The sequence below is a fragment of the Pelobates fuscus genome, chromosome 1 (genome assembly GCF_036172605.1).
Source record: "Pelobates fuscus isolate aPelFus1 chromosome 1, aPelFus1.pri, whole genome shotgun sequence".
NCBI classification, from domain to species: Eukaryota; Metazoa; Chordata; class Amphibia; order Anura; family Pelobatidae; genus Pelobates; species Pelobates fuscus.
Window position 1 is genome coordinate 232,424,703 of NC_086317.1, and position 19,623 is coordinate 232,444,325.

At 40.4% G+C, this 19,623-nt stretch overlaps 1 protein-coding gene across 3 annotated transcripts in view; it reads right to left on the reverse strand.

The window, feature by feature from the left end:
* Positions 1-767: 767 nt before the first annotated feature.
* APPBP2 (amyloid beta precursor protein binding protein 2) overlaps positions 768-19,623 on the reverse strand; it is a 68,366-nt gene continuing 49,510 nt past the window's right edge. The window contains exons 12-13 of one of the 3 annotated variants that reach the window (XM_063455087.1): positions 3,060-3,225; positions 768-2,634 (exon numbers count right to left, since the gene is read on the reverse strand). In XM_063455087.1, the coding sequence (XP_063311157.1) occupies positions 2,381-2,634; positions 3,060-3,225 (420 nt within the window). In that variant the 3' untranslated portion in view covers positions 768-2,380. Of the gene's footprint in view, positions 2,635-3,049; positions 3,226-19,623 lie in introns of all 3 variants that reach the window. The other 2 variants (XM_063455105.1, XM_063455096.1) reach the window with 2 other exon arrangements.

Below are 19,623 nucleotides of genomic sequence, written 5' to 3' on the forward strand. Positions count from 1 at the left end.
GGCTTCATTAAGCTAAAGTTGTTTAGGTGACTATAGTGTTCCTTTAATAAAAATAAAAAAAATTAAATTAGCCATGTCAATATTGTTAAGGGGAATTACTGACTGAACAACGAATATCTGGAGTCCAGTCAGAGCAAAGTCTAAACAGTGCACAATTTGCTACAGAGTAGTGGCAGAAGACAAAAAAATATCTGTTGGCAAACCAAGACATCTGATTCTGCACTTCTGAGATATATATATATATATATATATATATATATATATATATATATATATATATATATATATATATATATATATATATATATATATATATATATATATATATATATATATATATATATATATATATACATACACACACACACCCCAAAAGGACACGAGGAGTTTAAAAAAAAAAAACAAAAAAAAACAAAAAAAAAACAGACTCTTTCTTTCTAAACTCAATGCCATCTTTTCTTGGAAGGATATGGGTAGTAGTAGTTAGCCATTGTTCAAGAAGCTTAAAAGGCATCAGAATACTTCAATATGTTCTGTGAAGAGAACAAATAATTAATATAAGGTTTTTTTATGCCAGTATTGAACAAAAATGAAACATTTAATATTGTAGAGTGTCTTTACTTTGCATGCTTAGCAAAAAAAAAAGTAAAAACAGGTGTGTCTACAGCAGTATGAAGGTTTTAGTTAACCTGCTTAAAAAAAAAACCCAACAAAAAACAGAAACCTAAGCAACCCCCCCCCCCCCCCCCCAAAAATAAAATAAAAAACCACAACAGATTGCTTATATAAGCCAACCCTTTTACTCTACATTGCAGGAAAAATAATGCTTCACTCAACCAACAAGCCAAGGTTCTTGTGGGATACCTGAACTTTAGACACAGCCATACATGTCCTCACATTTAGATATATTTTTTTGTCTTGTGCCCTTTTTTACACAAATTTTATTTGTTGAGACACATACAGCATGTGCACATCATTTACTGACCTGCAAACTTATTCAAACTATGTATAATACATAATTTAATAAAAGGGACTTCTAGTTCTATATTACAAATTTAGGCATCGTGTGTGGAATATATATATTTCTGGGAAGAAAAAAAATAATGTAAACATATAGATGTAATTATAAGGGATGGAATATACAATTGGGAATTTAAAATAAACAAATCAAAACAATAATAATAGTGGAGATATTTATACTACAAATAAAGCAGGTTTGAATTGTTCTCATCGTGTTTGCTGTCCAATGTTTTGGCTTGTAACATGCTTATTTGAGTAAATATATAAATCTGTTAGAGAAAAAAAAAATGATTTGGAAAGCAACACAAAGTCAAAATAGCAGTTTCAATACATTGTGTAATACAATGCTTCAGGATATAGATTCTGGATACAGCAGATGGTATTCCACATATCCCAAATGGCTAGCACTTTTCATCTCTACACAGTAATTTATACATACAATTTAGGTTAGAGAACTTCCCAGTCTACTCATATCTACTTAATATAACCTTTAATAAACGTTGCTATACCCCAAACCATTAATTGATGGTTATGAATCTATTTTAAGAATACTTTCCTATGAAAAGCGTGTGTTGTTGCTTTCAAAACCTCAAACCAACACTGAGAAATACAATGTTAGATTTATTGCTGGATACAGAATGGTAGGGTCATTAGCTTGTTAAGGGGAGGAGGCATTGGCGGAGTGTGTCATATTGGACACTGGTCGGCAATACACTAAATTGCGCAATTAAGTCCTCCCCATTCAACAAACCTAAAAAGGTTGCTGAAATAACATGGGTACAAGCAGCTAATTTACATAGCATGCTGCAGATGCAATAAAAGTGATTCAAATAGCCGGGAGGCAAAGTGAAGTTCTACCTGTGCATAGGCAATCTCTAAACTCTTTACAGGTATTCTTCAAAAGCAGAAGTGAGCAGGGAACAACTACAGAATACACAGAGATTGCAAAGTGTTTTGTTATATTCACTGCCAATAACATCGAATAAAAGGAGTGCACAATCAGTATACTAATGTGAAAACATCTTGTGAAAATGAAACTGGGATAAATAAAAGAAAATCAGGTAGCGAAACTCTTATAAACTCTTTAAATTGTTTTATTTGCATCTTCCTGTAGGAGCTGCAAACAATTGACACAATGGTTCTGTATCCATTTGCTTGAAGTAGAAAAGGTGGAGTATCATCTGATCAATCTGTAAAAGATCTTCCAACAAGCAGAAAGCTGTGTCTTCTCTAGCGTAATTCCCAAAAGGCGAGGACCATGTCCTTAATCCATTATCCTTCTTTGTTTGTACAATTTCACAGTATAAATTTCCCCATGAACACTGGGCAACGCAATGCATAAAGATGACCAGTTTTCTTTTTAACAGGTTTGTCCTTCTCTGGTCTGTGACATGAGAAAAGATTGTACAACTTCTTCTGTTGACAGCGGGCTGGTATTTACATCCTCCAGGGCATCCGTTACAGAAAACTGGCGATCCCGTAGCCTATTCCAATTGGCCAGTATATTGTGATATTCAAATACTTTTTCATAGTTGCCAACAGAATTATACAGTTTAATGAGGCCCCTGTAATCATACTCTAGTCCACTGTATCCTTCACCAAATAGTTTTTTCCCTACAAAACAAGAAAGATAAAAAATTAAATAAAATAAAAAAAGGTTAAGCTCATTGAGAACATATAAAGCAAGTAAAAAATTAAGAAAGTGAATCCAGCTACATACAGGTGTATATGTCATCGAACAGCATACAAACTTTAGGTAACTATAGGAGGTTTATAAATACTAGGTAGATATTAATAAGCTTAAAAGAGGCACTAAGCAGTGCAGTACTCATTGTACTTGTTAGGTTACAATAAAACTGTGCACCATCCCTCAGTTTTACATAAAAACCATTTTGGAGTCTCTCTTCGGGCACCTACAGCACGTCCATTCACTGCACTGATAATACAGAAACTACTGAAATACTATGCTAAATAAAATAGTAGTAATAATAATAAAAACACCCTCCATATCTGAATAAAGTAAACACAGGTTTACGCACCGATAGCTATTGATCGGAGATAAAGCTTCTCTGCATTTTCATATTGATTCATATCATAGTTATAAAGTGATGCTAAATGACCCACAGACAATGCCACTTCATAGTCCTCTTGTCCAAGGAGTTGTTCCTTGATCTGGATAGCCTTGATGTGCATTTCTTCAGCTTCCTATATTGAAGGAGATGTCTGTTAATTTAATTTGCAAATATCAACATAACTTTACAAAGGTGAACCACACTTTTTATTTATTTTTTTCCTTTTACAAAGAGTACCAACATTTTCGTCTTTCAGAGCAGACTGCTAAAAATAGTATTCTATTTGAGTGTACCATTTTAGCAACGCTTCCGATTTTCAAATCAAGCTCCCTAGAAAAGATAGCTCTCTATATGGAGACTATACAACAGGAAAGCTCATCCTGTTAATCATTTGCATCTTTGCAGTCCAAAACATTATTAGAAGCCCTGTACATGTAACAGAAACTTTGAAGTGACCAAAGAAGGTAAGTGGGAACCTAGAGAAATTCTGCCCTGTATTATCCATTTAACCTTAAGTATTAACCTTAAGTATTAATGATGGAATTATTCCGTCATGGTTTTCCTTCCCTTATAATATAATAATAATAATTCCATTGTGCGGTATTTAAAGGGATACTATAGTGCTAGGAATACCCTAGTTTCCCTGATAACAGGAAAACTCCAGATATCCGTTACTTGGGGATTCCCCACAGTCAGCAGGGGCAGAATTGGCAAACCCACACTGACCAAAGCACTGCATACAGACATTTAAATGGGGATTTACTCACCACAAATAGCAGTGCTAAGTGAACAGAATTAAATTCCTGATGCATACAGCCCTTTAAATCCATTAAAAATACTGCGACTGAGCAGGTGATCAGCACCACAGTATAATGGCATTACATTTTCTGTGTGATGTGTGTGTATACACACTAAAAACCGCTAGTAGATCATGGCAACAGACCACTTTCTGTTTTTCGCTTCAGTCACTTACCTGGGACAGCGGCGATGTCCCTCGCCGCCGTCTCCGCGACGCTCCTCCCAGTGATTGCGTCGGCCGGTGGGCGAGACTGATCTCGCCCACCGGCCGAGGAGACCTAATGCGCATGCGTGGAAATGCCGCGCATGCGCATTACGTCTCCCCATAGGAAAGCATTGAAAAATCATTTCAATGCTTTCCTATGGGGTTTTGAGCGATGCTGGAGGGCCTCACACAGCGTGAGGACGTCCAGCGACGCTCTAGCACAGGTTTCCTGTGCTAGAACCCAGGAAGTGACCTCTAGTGGCTGTCTAGTAGACAGCCACTAGAGGTGGAGTTAACCCTGCAATGTAATTATTGCAGTTTATGAAAAACTGCAATAATTACACTTGCAGGGTTAAGGGTAGTGGGAGTTGGCACCCAGACCACTCCAATGAGCAGAAGTGGTCTGGGTGCCTGGAGTGTCCCTTTAAATCACTTTGTTTATGCAGCCCTAGACACTCCTCCCTGCATGTGACTTACACAGCCTTTCTAAACACTTCCTGTTAAGAGTCATCTAATATTTATACTTCCTTTATTGCAAATTATGTTTAATGTATAATTTCTTATCTCCTGCTTAATAGCTTGCTAGACTCTACAGGAGCCTCCTGTATGCAATTAGAGTTTAATTTACAGAGCAGAAGATACAAACTTTTAAAGTTGATTGAAAATTGAAAAAAAAAATATGTCATGCAGGCTGTGTCAGTCACAGCCGGGGGAAATGTGTGGCTAGGGCTGCATAAACAGAAACAAAGTGATTTAAAACTCCTAAGTGGCAAAAAATTGAGCAGTCCAATTGCAGGGGCATTATCTGTACACTAAAAATGCTATATTAAGCTAAACTTGTTTTGGTAAAATTTGTTTAATACCACAGAAAAAAAAAATGGTAAAAAAAATTAACAAGCTCAAAGAAACTCAAAATATGTAATTCAAATTCTTATGATGTCCCACTTGTAAACAGTATGCATTTATGGAGTAATTTAAATGGCAGCTATTAAAATGTCCCAAAACGTACCATTGATCCATCTTCAACTTTTTATTTTTTTTACAAAAAAACTGGACTGGGCAAGTTAAAAAATTCAGTCCTGTATGCTCACAATATCTTGACAAGTGTATGCGAAGGGGGTCATTCTGTATTTAGGAGATATAGCTTAACACACTTAAGTGTTTTTTTTTAGTACTGTAGCACACATCAAGTTTACAAAATGAATTGCTTAATTTGCAATGTCTATAAAAAAATAAATACCATAAAGTTTGAAAGGAATTGCTGCTAAAATGGATGTACAATAAGGCTCAAAACATATTATGTGACATACCCTGTAGTGTCTATGGTAAGCCTTTGTGCAGTTATTTGAACAGTCAAACAGCTATAATATCCCCAAATCAGACACAGGCCCATCAAATACCTCTATCAAAATTCTGACCATTTCAGTTTTTACCAATAGATCTATTATATGGCATTGTAGCTTCACAGAGGATAGTGGCAAAAGCAACCATGAGGGGCAAGACTGTACTCTGAAGACATAGCTTAAACGAATATGGTGTTTTGTACAGGAGAAGAACACTTAAAGGAAAACAAACATGTGTTCCTGACCCTACAGAGCTAAACCCACAATTTAGGTATATTTGTTTGTTTGTTAAAACTGCAAAAAACAAATTTGAACGCCAATTTTTGCCAGTGTTTGTGACTAAGTGGCTACTAAAAAGGACTGAACATACCCCATTTGTAATACCTTGGGTTGTCTTGTTTTGCAAATGGTATGCCATCATGGAGGTAATTTTCATTCCTGGGCTACCATACACTCTCAAAGGCAACATGACCAATCTGGCAAATTTCAATGTGAAATAACAGAAAATCAAGCCTTATATTTAACCCTGTAACTTCCAAAAACACTATAAAACCTGTACATGGGGGGTACTTTTATACTATATATCAGTGTTTCAAAACAGTAAAATTTATCACAACAATGATATCATTGAAAGTGCCGTTTGTGTATGAAAAATGAAAAAACTTCACTTTCACCACTCTGATAGTGTTTCAAAACAGTAAAACCTAATATTTGTCTACAGAGTAAAACAGTACCCCCCATGTACAGGTTTTAGAGTGTCATGGGAAGTTACAGGGTTACATATAGTGCTAGCAAATTAAATTCTCTGGACTTTCTGCCTGAGTTGCAATCAATAAAATTACTTAATTAGGTAAAAATATTACATAAATATGCACATAGAATTTAAAAATACATATTTATATATTTGAAGTCTATGTGTAGATTTATGAAATTATTTATGTAATTATGCATATGTATATATACACACACATCGATATATAGATATCTATAATTTCATTCTAAGTGTATTTTGATATAAATATATATTAATATCAACATTTAATTTTACTCTAGTTTTTTTATATATTAATATATGTATATATTAATAAAAAAAATACACTTAGTATGACATTATAGACAAGATATACATATATATACCCAATACTTACCGCAAACTCTCCGATCCCAGTTGGATCGTCAAGCAGCCAACACAGTTATGGGTCTGAAGACCAAAAAGCAGAAGGCAGACAAGCAGAGATTGGGCATGAATATAGGTGATTTATGGAGGCAGGCGCATGGCGCCACAGAACTTAAGATGGCCTCCTACCTAGAAGAGAGCTCCAGGAGGACCAAACCTTAAGACCTGAGGACCTACAACTGCTTGCCCCACAGGCTCCGACACCGACTGCGGCACTACCTCCGTCCACACTGGACTCACTGCCTAAGTCGACTAAGGCAGACATGCAGGAGCTGCTGGCATGCTGGGAAATCCAGGCGGATGTAGCCATGGTCCGTAAAGACCTACAAGGCCTGACAGGCCGCATGGGCACCCTGGAAGCCGACTCCCACAAAGCTAAAAAGAAAATCACCCACCTGCAACAGGAGATAAACTACAAAGGCAACACACCATCCTCGAGCAGGAGTTTGCAATGGTGGAAGATTCCAGATGCAGCAATAACTTCAAGATTAGAGGGGTGGCTGAAACGGTACCAAACGCGGTACTGCATTTTATCAGACGTCTCCTGAGAGCAATTCTATCCCACAGGCAGGCGAAAGCGGTGGCAATTGAGGGCATGTTTCAAATCTCTAGACCAGCTAAAGCCCCTGTCAGAGCTCCAAGGGACTTTTTTGTGCGCCCTCAGTGGGAAATCTCCCTACAGCTTTGAGAACTTACCTCTCACCTTCTATGCTGATCTATCAGGAAGCACCCTGGCATAGCGAAAATCGCTGCAACCCTTCACATCGCTCCTCCGCACGCACGACATCACTTACAGATGGAGAATGTTCCACACGCTGCTGGTCCTACACGGCGGCGTCTCTTACCCAGTCCACGATATCAAAGAGGCAGAAGCAATCCTGGGGACAATAACGACGAAATCACACAACTGGGACACAGCTAATTTGGCCCCATTCATGCCCTGGAGACCCTCTACGGACACCTATGCTGCGGCTACCACATGAGCTTCCACTGTGGGTCTACTGGGATAGACCTCTAGAGCACCCTGCATATTGCTTGCCTGCTATTTAGTTTTTGTTTCCAATTTATTCAATGTTGACTGCCTTCTTTTCTATTATGTTCCTGTATGATCCAAAACACGGGTGAATCTCCTATTTCAGGCTCCCTTGGGTGTCACCTAAGGGGCCCTAGCCACAGGCCAAGTGACAGTGCCTTACGTGTCATGTCCTACTAACGACCCCTAGTCATACTGTCCAACACCAGCGGGCTTTCATCCACAAGACCCCTACAGAACCTCTGTATAATAAGGAGCACCTACTCCACTCTTGCCAACAAACCTTACCAGGGTCCACGGTTCCTCTAGTACCCCTACCGTATATCCACTTCCACTGCCTTATCCTACTATTCCAACAGGCCCTTATCAAAGGATTCTAACCAGCCCCCCCCCCACACCACCCTCAGGACTGAGGATAATCGTTCACCACTTTAATCAAAACTATCACTGGAGTCTTACACCCTTGACGCCCACTATCAAGCACACGACTCCTTCCCTCACCAAAAATCCTAGCGTAGCATCTCTATTCAATCTGGTCTAAAAAGTGTTCCTTATAGAATTCTTTTCACAAATACAAAAAATAGAGGTTTTAAATGTGCCTGCACTTACTGTATTTGATGTACATATTCTTTGATACTAATGTAGTGCATTTGACACAGAATGTTATTACCGTGCACAACCAAAATAAAGAATAAAAAAATAAAATAAAATAAAAAGTGTTGGTGCAATAATGTGGAAAGAAGGAAATTGTGCTTGAACTCACACAGCAAAAGTACTTAAGTGAAAAACAAATAGGAAGCTTGGTCCGAGGACGTACTAGGTATATCCGAACAAAACACGTCATCGCAGTCTCTTACTTACCTGATCGCCGACGTTCCCCCGCCGGCGTTCCTCCCATTTTGGGTGGACTGTCTGACAGCCCAGACAGTCCCCCTTTGGCAAATTTGTTCCCCGCAGGCCATGTGATTGCTCTGAGAGAGCGGTCACATGGCCACAATAGGCATCCCATAGTGCTGCCTGCAGGGGGACTTCCTGAACTGACTGGCGGTCTCCCTGCATCTTTAAAAAAAAAAAAAAAATATATATATATATATATATATATGGAAGGCAGGGCCTGAAGTTGTGGGAGGGGCTTGGTCCCCCTTCTTAAGGAGCTCCAGCCCTTCACTCACTACCGTCTCAGGTCTAGAGATTTGCATAACCGAACTTCCGGTCCGTGCAAATCTCCTTTTTCGCAAGGAATCCAGTGGATGCACTTACCTGTTCCTCCTGCTCCGGTTCAACTCGCACGGTGGTCCTGTCTCCCTCGGTGTATCCACATACCGGCTAAGCGCCCGGCGACTGGTGCCGTTTTCACAACTAACCGTAAATCGCGGCTGCCGTCGTGCGGCGGTCGCGGCCGCTCCGCGTCATTTTGGGATACCCCTATACAACACGGAGCTTCTCCGTTACGTCACAATTTTGAGTATTTGGGCAGGCGAAACAGCACGTACGCTGGGCAAACTTACAATCGGTTTCTATGCATGATTTCGTTCAAATCAGATCGCGATCTTATGTACATATACCTGGCTAAAGTAATATTCATATGGCAGGCCAATACTCTCGTTATTTATTCATTAAACTACGCATTAGTACTTTCATTGTGGGGTTTAGGAGGGTTATGTCGGCCCCTTGTGGTCATACTAGTTATTGCATGTTGTGCTAGTTTGAAGCATATTGTGTTACATATATAGTATTAGTATTTGATGCAGCTTTAGTGACTGGCCTCGGCACCAGAATTCAGATAAATAACATGCAGGTCTGGCAGGTTGCATTCCGTGTTCTAGATACTGCAAGCAATCAATGTGAGGCATTTTTGTTATGTTGCACATAAATTCCCAAAACACGTACAGTTACACCTGTCAATTTTATGTTATAAACTAGCCACTTGAGATTTTGCATAGCCATTGGTCTTACGTATAACTTCTACATTTATAGGCTAGGCCATCCAGGCAACCTTTTTGGGTTTTTGATCCAGTCTCCAATTTAGGATAATCTACCTGGTAGGTATCTTGGGTACAGGAGGGAATTTAAATGATAGAAACATAGAATGTGACGGCAGATAAGAACCATTCGGCCCATCTAGTCTGCCCAGTTTTCTAAATACTTTCATTAGTCCCTGGCCTTATCTTATAGTTAGGATAGCCTTATGCCTATCCCACGCATGCTTAAACTCCTTTACTGTGTTAACCTCTACCACTTCAGCTGGAAGGCTATTCCATGCATCCACTACCCTCTCAGTAAAGTAATACTTCCTGATATTATTTTTAAACCTTTGTCCCTCTAATTTAAGACTATGCCCTCTTGTTGTGGTAGTTTTTCTTCTTTTAAATATAGTCTCCTCCTTTACTGTGTTGATTCCCTTTATGTATTTGAATGTTTCTATCATATCCCCCCTGTCTCGTCTTTCCTCCATGCTATACATGTTAAGATCCTTTAACCTTTCCTGGTAAGTTTTATCCTGCAATCCATGAACCAGTTTAGTAGCCCTTCTTTGAACTCTCTCTAAGGTACATCTCGATAAACCACTAAATAGTTATTAAATGAATTTAATTTTCAATTCACTATTTAATCTTGTAGGACCTACAGATCACCTTATTACCCTATCCGGCTAAATACTTGGCTCAACAGGTACGTCCCATTTTTCGCAAGTCCACACGATTCCCGTCCCCGACTATTGTCAGAAGATAGTTATACACTGGCACTAAAGCATAGAAGCCTCTAGGTACGTTCTTCCTGGCCTTTTACGCCTTACGTTAGTGGTCCCGCAAGGCCAACACCCATCCTCAAATCGGAGGTACGACATCCCCTCGGGCCAAATCATAGTTAGCCGCCTCGCACGGTTGCATAGAGAGGGCCTCAACTGTCACTCCCATTCGGTCTTTTTCTGATTGTCACAGAGGCCAACTCCCCGCCATAATGTCAATGGCCTCGTACCCCAATCGGGCCAATTCATAGGTAGAGCCTCTCACAGCCGCTTGGCAACTAGCAGGGCCTCACCTGTCACCTATCGTCTTATTCGCCGCTTGGCACTAGTTAAAGCAGCCAGTGAAATTTTACCCTAGGTAAAACTGCTAAATTTATGTTATAGCATGTCACAGCTACCAGAAGGCGGGGAAGACCTGTCTATCCCTGGCACACTTGCTAGATCAGTCACTCCATCTCAAGGAGGCGACAACGCAAGCCCTTCATCTCTCCGCTCCTGGACTGTGCCGCGGATCACCGCCGAATCACGGAAAATAAATATCCCATTCCCAGCTTGGCTAGGAAAGCCGAATTGTATAGACTTTTAAACACTCAAACTGATAATACCGGGGCTGATGAAGGGTCCAGTAGCGGTCAGTCTTCTGATCTGCACGCAATTTTATCCTCGGTCTTGACCTCTTTAGGTCGTATTACCGATAAGCTGGATAAAATGGACACGGAGACCCGACAGCAGTCGCAAAAGGCTTTGGGGAATAGTGACATGGCGGTTGTCCCCAGCCCTTCTCCTGGTAATGTTCCAACGGGTACTAAAGACCCGCATATTATTAACCCAGCACACTTGGTGCCTGCTAATTTGCGAAAGGACATCTTGGAGGGGTAGGAGGTTAATTTGGTATCAGTACTCATCGCCTCCCAAGATGTCCTGGAAAATAAGACGTATGCTTATGGTGATATATCCGTGGCACTTAAATCTAGGGACCCCAGACTAAATCGTAAGCCGTCTATCCCTGAATTTGTCCTGGCGTTTGGGACCTACAGGGATGTAGTTTGCTCAGTGCATCCCCATAGGAGGGAGGAATTGGATCTGTACCTACACAAGCTGGTGGATTTGGGGCACAAGTACGGTGCTTCCAATTCACACACGGCAAATCTATGTCCCAATACCCCAGAGGTAAATACTTTCTACCCCCTCCCAATATGACACCGACTGGGAGACCAGCCAAGGTCCTTAAAGATAAACTGGGCCGTGATATAACTTTTCTGGGAAAGTCGCAAGTTTGCAACCATTTTAATACAGGCACTTGCGGGTTCAGTGCATGTAGGCTGCTTCATGTTTGTTCCTTATGTTTCCAGGCTCACTCTAAAGCAATGTGCCCAAATAAAGTATACCCCAAGCAGTATTTATCGTCTATTGAGGTCTCACTGCTGAGAAAGTTATTATGTGATTACCCATCCCAACACTTAGTGGAATTTTTGGTGTCAGGTTTCACGGCAGGTTTTCCCACGGGTATTATCCACATGCCTACTGGGGTCTTAGAATGCAAGAACTTGCAAACAGCCATGGCAGATCCTGCCGCTATTGACCGACTAATACAGAAAGAGATTGACCAAGGTTTTGTAATTGGCCTTTTTGACTCCCCACCTTTTGCTGTATGGAGAACTAACCCCATAGGTCTGGTCACTGGTAAATCCTCAAACAAGCAAAGGTTGATTCTTGACCTCTCTGCTCCCCATGCATCAGCTACACCAAGTCTTAACTCACTTATTCCGTCAGAAGAGTTTTCGCTGCAATACGCAACTATAGATAATGCCATCACGGCCATCCTTTCAGCAGGAATAGGCGCTTGGCTTAGTAAGACGGACATAGTGAATGCATTTAAACTACTCCCTATTCATCCATCGCTGTGGCATTTACATTGTGTTAAATGGCAAGAGTTATATTATTTTATGTTAAATGGCAAGAGTTATATAACACCTTTAGATGCCCCACCATTATTCATTATCTGGATGACTTTCTTTCCATAGAAAGCAACCTCTTACCTCCCAGTAGCCTCCAGGCCACAACACGGCTTTTTACACAACTAGGGGTCCCGATTTCGCCTACTAAGACTGAAGGTCATCAACTTCCTGGGGGTTGTGCTGGATTCTGTACACATGCAGGCTAGTCTCCCCAGGGAAAAGATTTTGACTTTTACTTAACCGAACAGCCCTGCAGCAAAAAGCAGTTGCAATCCCTGTTGGGTTCTCTTAATTTTGCCATGAAAATTATTCCTCAAGGGCGGGCTTTTATATCCCGACTACTCAGTTTATTTCCTCGTTTTCAGACCGCCTCCTCCCGTTTAATGTTAGATGTGCATGCCACCGCTGACTTACGCATGTGGAGGGAGTTTTTACGACACTGGAACGGGAAGAGCTTATTCATACCAGTATTATCGGATGAGTCTGTTTCTATTTGGACAGATGCTGCGGCCACTTCCGGTTTTGCCGCTATCTTTGGCAATGAATGGATGTGGGGCAACTGGCCAAAGGAAATTGCTGAGATACCAGAGTTCAAGGACACATCTGCTTTATTTGAACTTTATCCGATTGTGGCAGCAGCGGTAAATGGGGAGCTGTCTGGTCAGGGAAGTCGGTGCGGTGCTTCTCTGACAACATGCCATATTGTTAACAAGGGACGTTCCGCTTCCCTGGCCATCATGCGGTTTGTTTGGAATCTCACATGGCAAGCAGCGAAATACAGTTTTTTCCTGAATTGCATACATGTTCCTGGGATTCTCAATGTTGCCGCTGACCATTTATCCCGATCTCGTTTTCAGGAGTTCCGGGCGGCCCTTCCCACAGCGGCCTTATACCCACTCCAGTACCACAGTGGCAGGAGATGATATTGGACTAAACAGATTACTCGCTCACGGATATCATCTCTCACAATTAGGGCTTTCTGTAAAAACTAGAAAGGTTTATGACAGGGCTTTTCATATGTTTAATAAATTTGTGATGGAACACAAAATTTCTGACAAATTTGCCATGAGCACTATGATTGCGTTTATTTCTTTTTGCCATCTTCACTTAAAACTATCCTTCAACACCATTAAATTATACATCACGGGTATTCAACACCACATGGCCTGATAAACAACGTTTCCTGTCCTCTTATCAAGTAAAGTCTGTATTGAAAGGTATCAAGGACTCCACCCCGGCACCTACACCTTCCATATTACCTATACACGATATTCTATTTCAGTCACTGTCGAATCTTTTAGACACTTCACCGTTTGAGACTCGCACAAACCAGGTCATTAAAACAGCCATCTACTTGGCATTCTATGGGTTCCTTCGGCCCAAAGAGTTTACCACTACTAATTATAACACCCCAAACTTCCTCACAAGAGCTAACCTAGTTAAAACATACGACCACTATTCACTGTTCCTACACCATTCGAAAACCAGTATGAAGGGACAGACGGTCACTATTCCCTACTACCCTACTAACAATAAATGGTGTCCTGTGGTAGTCTTCGACCAGTACCTTTCATCCATCCCAATGACTCCACATCAACCACTACTGGCAATATACGGTAAGACGCTGACGATCAGTAAGTTCATGCTTTACGTAAGAACATTGTTAATACGCTTGGGGCTAAACCCGGCCAAATATTCTGGTCATTCATTTCGAATAGGAGCAGCTACTACCGCTTCAAAAAAGAATATCCCAGCACACATCATTAAAATTATGGGCCGCTGGAAGTCCACAGCGTATACACGATACATTCCCCAGCCAGTTCAAGAAGTACGCCTAGCATTCAAGAATATGATTGTGTGATAATCTTATACTGTATTGTAGGCTGAATAAACTGGTTACATCTTTTTGCCCTCTTTTATTTCAGGCCTACTGCGTCGTCAGTTACAGCACACCACAACTGACTTTTCATGTCCTGTTTGTTTTAAGTTACTAATTCTACGGCTTTATGCCTTGAACACAAATAAATAAATAAAAAAAATATATATATATATATATTTTTATTTATTTGTGTTCAAGGCATAAAGCCGTAGAATTAGTGTGTGTATATATATATATATATATATATATATATATATATATATATATATATATACATACATACATATACACACACACATACATACACACACGCACACATATTGAGACGAACAGTACCTCGCCACGGGCTTTTGGAGGGGCCTGCTTGCCAGCCTCCTGCCAAAAGACTATGGGCCAAGTCAGTGACTGTAAGACCCGTATTTAATTCCCCCTTGTTCTGCACTTTCCATAGAACCGAACTCTAGCTGGCTGGCGGCCGTTCACATGGACCAAAACCGCGAATAGACTTGAGGGGGACTTAGCCGTGAATGCCCTGAAACTATTTTCGGCATGAAAACTTCACGGTTCCCGGTCAGTCCCCCAGCGGCACTTAGCCACAATTTTATGGAACTGTTTTGGGCATGGGACCATGTGTGTGGACAGCCAAAATTATGACTTCCAGGAAATTCCTGAACCCCTGAACTGATCTGGGTAATTTTTAGATATGTTGGTCACCCAGAGCGGGGCTATAACTTATGGATGTATTTTTAAGATACTTTTGGGGTGTTTGGGAAATGTGTGTTTTTTGTGCTTGGAGAGAATTGAGTTTAATATAGTGCTTGACTCAATTATCTCCCAGGTATAGGAGAGGGATTGACCTATTTTGTTTGGGAGTGTCCTGGACCTGAGAGCCAATGTAATCCAATAAAGGTATTCCAGCTTGTACTCCCAGAACTGTGTCTCATCTGGTTACTGGGAGAGGAAAGGGCTATTCTTTAATCACTGTTCCAGTGTGGAGAATTCAACATGGAAAGTCCTTGTAAGAACTATAGCTTTCAAGACTGTCGTCCAGTGCCTGTGGGTGTCTAGAGTGAATCCCCCATTCGGCTCCAGAACCCCAGTCAAGCCACGGCGACTATGTGCAGAAGTGCTGCGGTTTGTCCCCTGTTCAAGCTAGGAAGGGGTCCTTGACGGAAATATATATATAATAATAAAATATAATAATAATGAAATAAAAATAAACTAAAAATGTAAAAAACAGACATTTTTACTCACCGTAAATTCTCTTTTTTCTTAATATTATTATTATTATGATCTTTATAGAGCGCCGTCAAATTCCCCAGCGCTTTACAATGGGTGGACGAACAGACATGTAGTTGTAACCAGAAAAGTTGGACACACAGGAACAGAGGGGTTGAGGGCCCTGCTCAATGAGCTTACATGCTAGAGGGAGTGGGGTAAAATGACATAAAAAGGTAAGGATAGTATTAGACTAGTGACAGTTGCAGAAGAGGAATCAGTTGGGAGCTATTAACAGTTTAATTGATACGCTTTTATGAAGAAGTGGGTTTTTAACGATTTTTTGAAGGAGTGGAGACTGGGTGAGCATCTAACGGAGGAGGGAAGCGAGTTCCACAGGAACGGTGCAGCCCTCGAGAAATCTTGAAGGCGAGCATCAGAGGTGGGAGTACGGACAGAAGATAGACGTAAGTCTTCAGCAGATCGTAAGGGCCTAGACGGGACATACTTGTGTATAAGGGAGGATAGATAGGTGGGAGCCGCATTATGTAGAGATTTGAAAGCAAGAACCATAATTTTAAACTGAGCTCTATATTTTATAGGAAGCCAATGTAGGGACTGACAGAAGGGTGAGGCATGGGAGGTTCGGGCGGACAGGAAGATGAGCCTCGCCGCCGCATTCATTATGGACTGTAACGGCGGAAGTTGGAAGCACGTAAGACCACTGAGAAGCGGATTACAGTAGTCAAGGCGAGAAAGGACAGTGGAATGGACCAACACCGTAGTCACATCTGGCGTTAAGTAGGGGGCGGATTCGCGCAATGTTTTTAAGATGGAAATGACAGGATTTGGCGATAGATTGAACATGAGGCTTGAAGGAGAGGTCGGAGTCAAAGAAAACACCTAGGCAGCGAGCCTGCGTGGTGGGGCTGATGGTAGCACCGTTGACCTGGAGGGAGACAGACACAGGAGTAACAACACTTGAGGGAGGAAAGACCAGAATTTCAGTTTTGGTCAAGTTTAGTTTAAGGAAGTGAGCAGCCATCCAGTTAGAAACAGCAAAGAGGCAGTCAGAGACACTAGTCAAGAGGGACGGGGAGAGATCAGGAGAGGACAGGTAGATTTGCGTGTCATCCGCATAGAAATGATAATGCAAGCGGACCAAGAAGCAGCCATGCTGATTACTTTGGGTGAAGCAAGAGCTTTCTCTGCCCACAAAGTGGCCATTGTCTTTGTGGAATGCGCTGAGAAAGATGCTGGCTAATCAAAACTACTGAAGCATAGGCTATTATGATTGATGAAAAAAACAAGAAATATTATTACGAGAGGCTTCATTCCCCTTAAACTCTCCTAGAAGATTCAACAGGTGATCTGATCTTCTGAATGTGGCTAATATTGATAGGTACATCTAAAATGCCCTTTTTAAAACTCTAGACTATGCCATCTAGTTCCAGCGGGGAGGTGGCATAATTACAGAAGAATGAGCTGATTAACGGCTCTAAAAGATAACTCTAGAAGAATTTAAGTTTTAGGATGAAACACAGCTTTCCCCCTGATTAAATAAGAAATTCCACTGAAGAAGATATATCTTGAAGCTCGCTTACTCTCTTGGAAGAGGTAATGGCCACTACGAATGCTGGTTAAGCTTTAGCATATTAAAAGGAACCGTCAAAGAAAAAGGGGACCTGACAGACTGAAGAAAGATCCCAGGAGGGAAATAGAACTTCTTGGGTGGCCTAAGAAGTCCATTGCTTTAAAGTAACTTCTAACCAGTATATACGAAGTCCAATCCTTTCTCAAAAAGAACTCAGTGAATACAATTTGGTCTTAACGTGGAAACGCCCAACCTGTGGAAATCTCCTGCAGGAAGTGTAAATTTGAACCAACAGGACAAACGAACTAGAAGACAACGACATTCCTTACCAATGTAGAAACTCTACCCAAATCCTCATGTAAAAGTTAGAGGCGGAACGACTAGAAGATTATACACAACCAGTGGAATCTGACTCATGAAGACTCAGGAGATGAAGGATCCACCATGCAGATTTACCGTCAATAAGAACCTATTCAACACTTCCAGCAGGATATCCTGTCTTCCAAAAGTGTTTGAGATCGGAAGATCCCCAAACTTGAAAGTCATTTCCACCAAGGCCGAAAACTGGCATGTGTGTGGCCAGTACGGAATGATTGGCAGAACCACTGTTTCAGATCTTGGTTGATTGAGGGACCTGAAAAAAATGCGGTCGGACCAAGACACTGTTTCCCTCACGTCAACAGACAGGATGGTGCCAGAGGCAAGGTCTGGTGTACTGGGCTCAAGATTTCTGAGAGGTGTTCTCTCCATTCCACTCATTATGTATCGACAATGTCATCATCTACAACCTCAAGATTTATTGAATTCAAATGCACTTACAAGATGTAGCAGGGGGAGCCCACTAAAGGCACTACTGGTTTCTATGGTACAAATCTAGCAGTCTTTTTAGATTTATTCTTTATTTTCACGTTGATCACTTATCCTGCACGTACACAGTGAGGTTTATGAAAATAATTTGCAAATTTGAACAAGATAAACTTAATCAAACGGACGCAAGTCTAGATGAAGAGATTGGTAAGATTACATAGTTTCAGGAGGATCCTAATTTTGGGGATCTGGAATCTAATAATCATAACAATGATATTGTCTTGATACATTTTAATGATTGAAACACTAATGTTTGTGTTCAGTTAAGTCCCCCGAGTAGAACAGTACCCCCCATGTACAGGTTTTATAGTGTTTTTGAACATTACAGGGTCAAATACACGGCGTGATTTTCCCTTTTTTTACATTGAAATTTGCCAGATTGGTTACATTGCCTTTGAGAGTGTATTGTAGCCCATGAATGAGAATTACCCCCATGATGGCATATCATTTGCAAAACAAGACAACCTGATGTATTACAAATGGGGTATGCTCAGTCTTAGTCACAAACACTGGCCAAAGTTAGCGTTCATAATAGTTTTTTGCATTTTTAACAAACAAATATAAATGCTTGTGACTAAGTGGCTACTAAAAAAGACCAGACATAACCCATATTGAATACCCTGGGTTGTATACTTTAAAAAAATTGTACATGTGAGGTGTGATTCAGAGATTTATGACATAACAGTGTTACAATGTCACTATTGTAACATTGTAACACTACTATATACATTTTAAAAATTATATATTTTGAAACAGCAATGTCCTACTTGGACTTATAGCCCTAAAACTTTTCAAAAAAAGCTAAGAATATGTTAACATTGGGTATTTCTAAACTCAGGACAAAATTTAGAAACTATTTAGCACGTGTGTTTTTGGCAGTTGGTGATGCGCAACAGATTTTGGGGGTCAAAGTTAGAAAAAGTGTTTTTAAAAAAGGAAAATTTCATCATATATTATAATTTTTTTATAGTAAATTATATGATATGTTGAAAATAATAGTATCTTTAGAAAGACCATTGAATGGCAAGAAAAACGAAAATTACAGCTCAACACAAACACAGCAGAACAACCCTGGTCTTTAACGGTAAGAAAACTGAAAAACGGTCTGGTCACGAAGGGGTTAAAGCAGCACTATTAGCCCTCCCTTGCAAAAGCAGTATTTCATAAAGATATAATCTTTACAACATACTCAAACTGAAAGAGTCAAAAGACATACAGAGACAAAGTAGGGACTTTTTTTGGTCCTTAAAGGGACACTATAGTCACCAAAACAACTTTAGCTTAATGAAGCCATTTTAGTGTATAGATCATGCCTCTGAAATATCACTGCTCAATTAACTGCTATTTAGAAGTTAAATCACTTTTGTTTCTGTTTATGCCACCGTAGCCACATTTGTTCAGGTTGGCTATGCAGCCATAGCCAACATGAAAAAATGGTTTCACTTTCAATCAGATGTAACTTATTTTAAAAGTTTTTTTTTATCTCCTGCTCTGTAAATTGAACTTTAAACTCACACAGGAGGCTCCTACAGGGTCTAGAGAGTTATTAATAGAGCTGGAGATAAAACTATAAATTAAACAGAATTTACAATAAAAGAAGTGTAAACATTAGATGACTCTTTACAGGAAGTGTTTAGGAAGGCTGTGTAAGTCACATGCTAAAGTTGTCTTGGTGACAATAGTGTTCCTTTAACCCCTTAAAGACACATGACA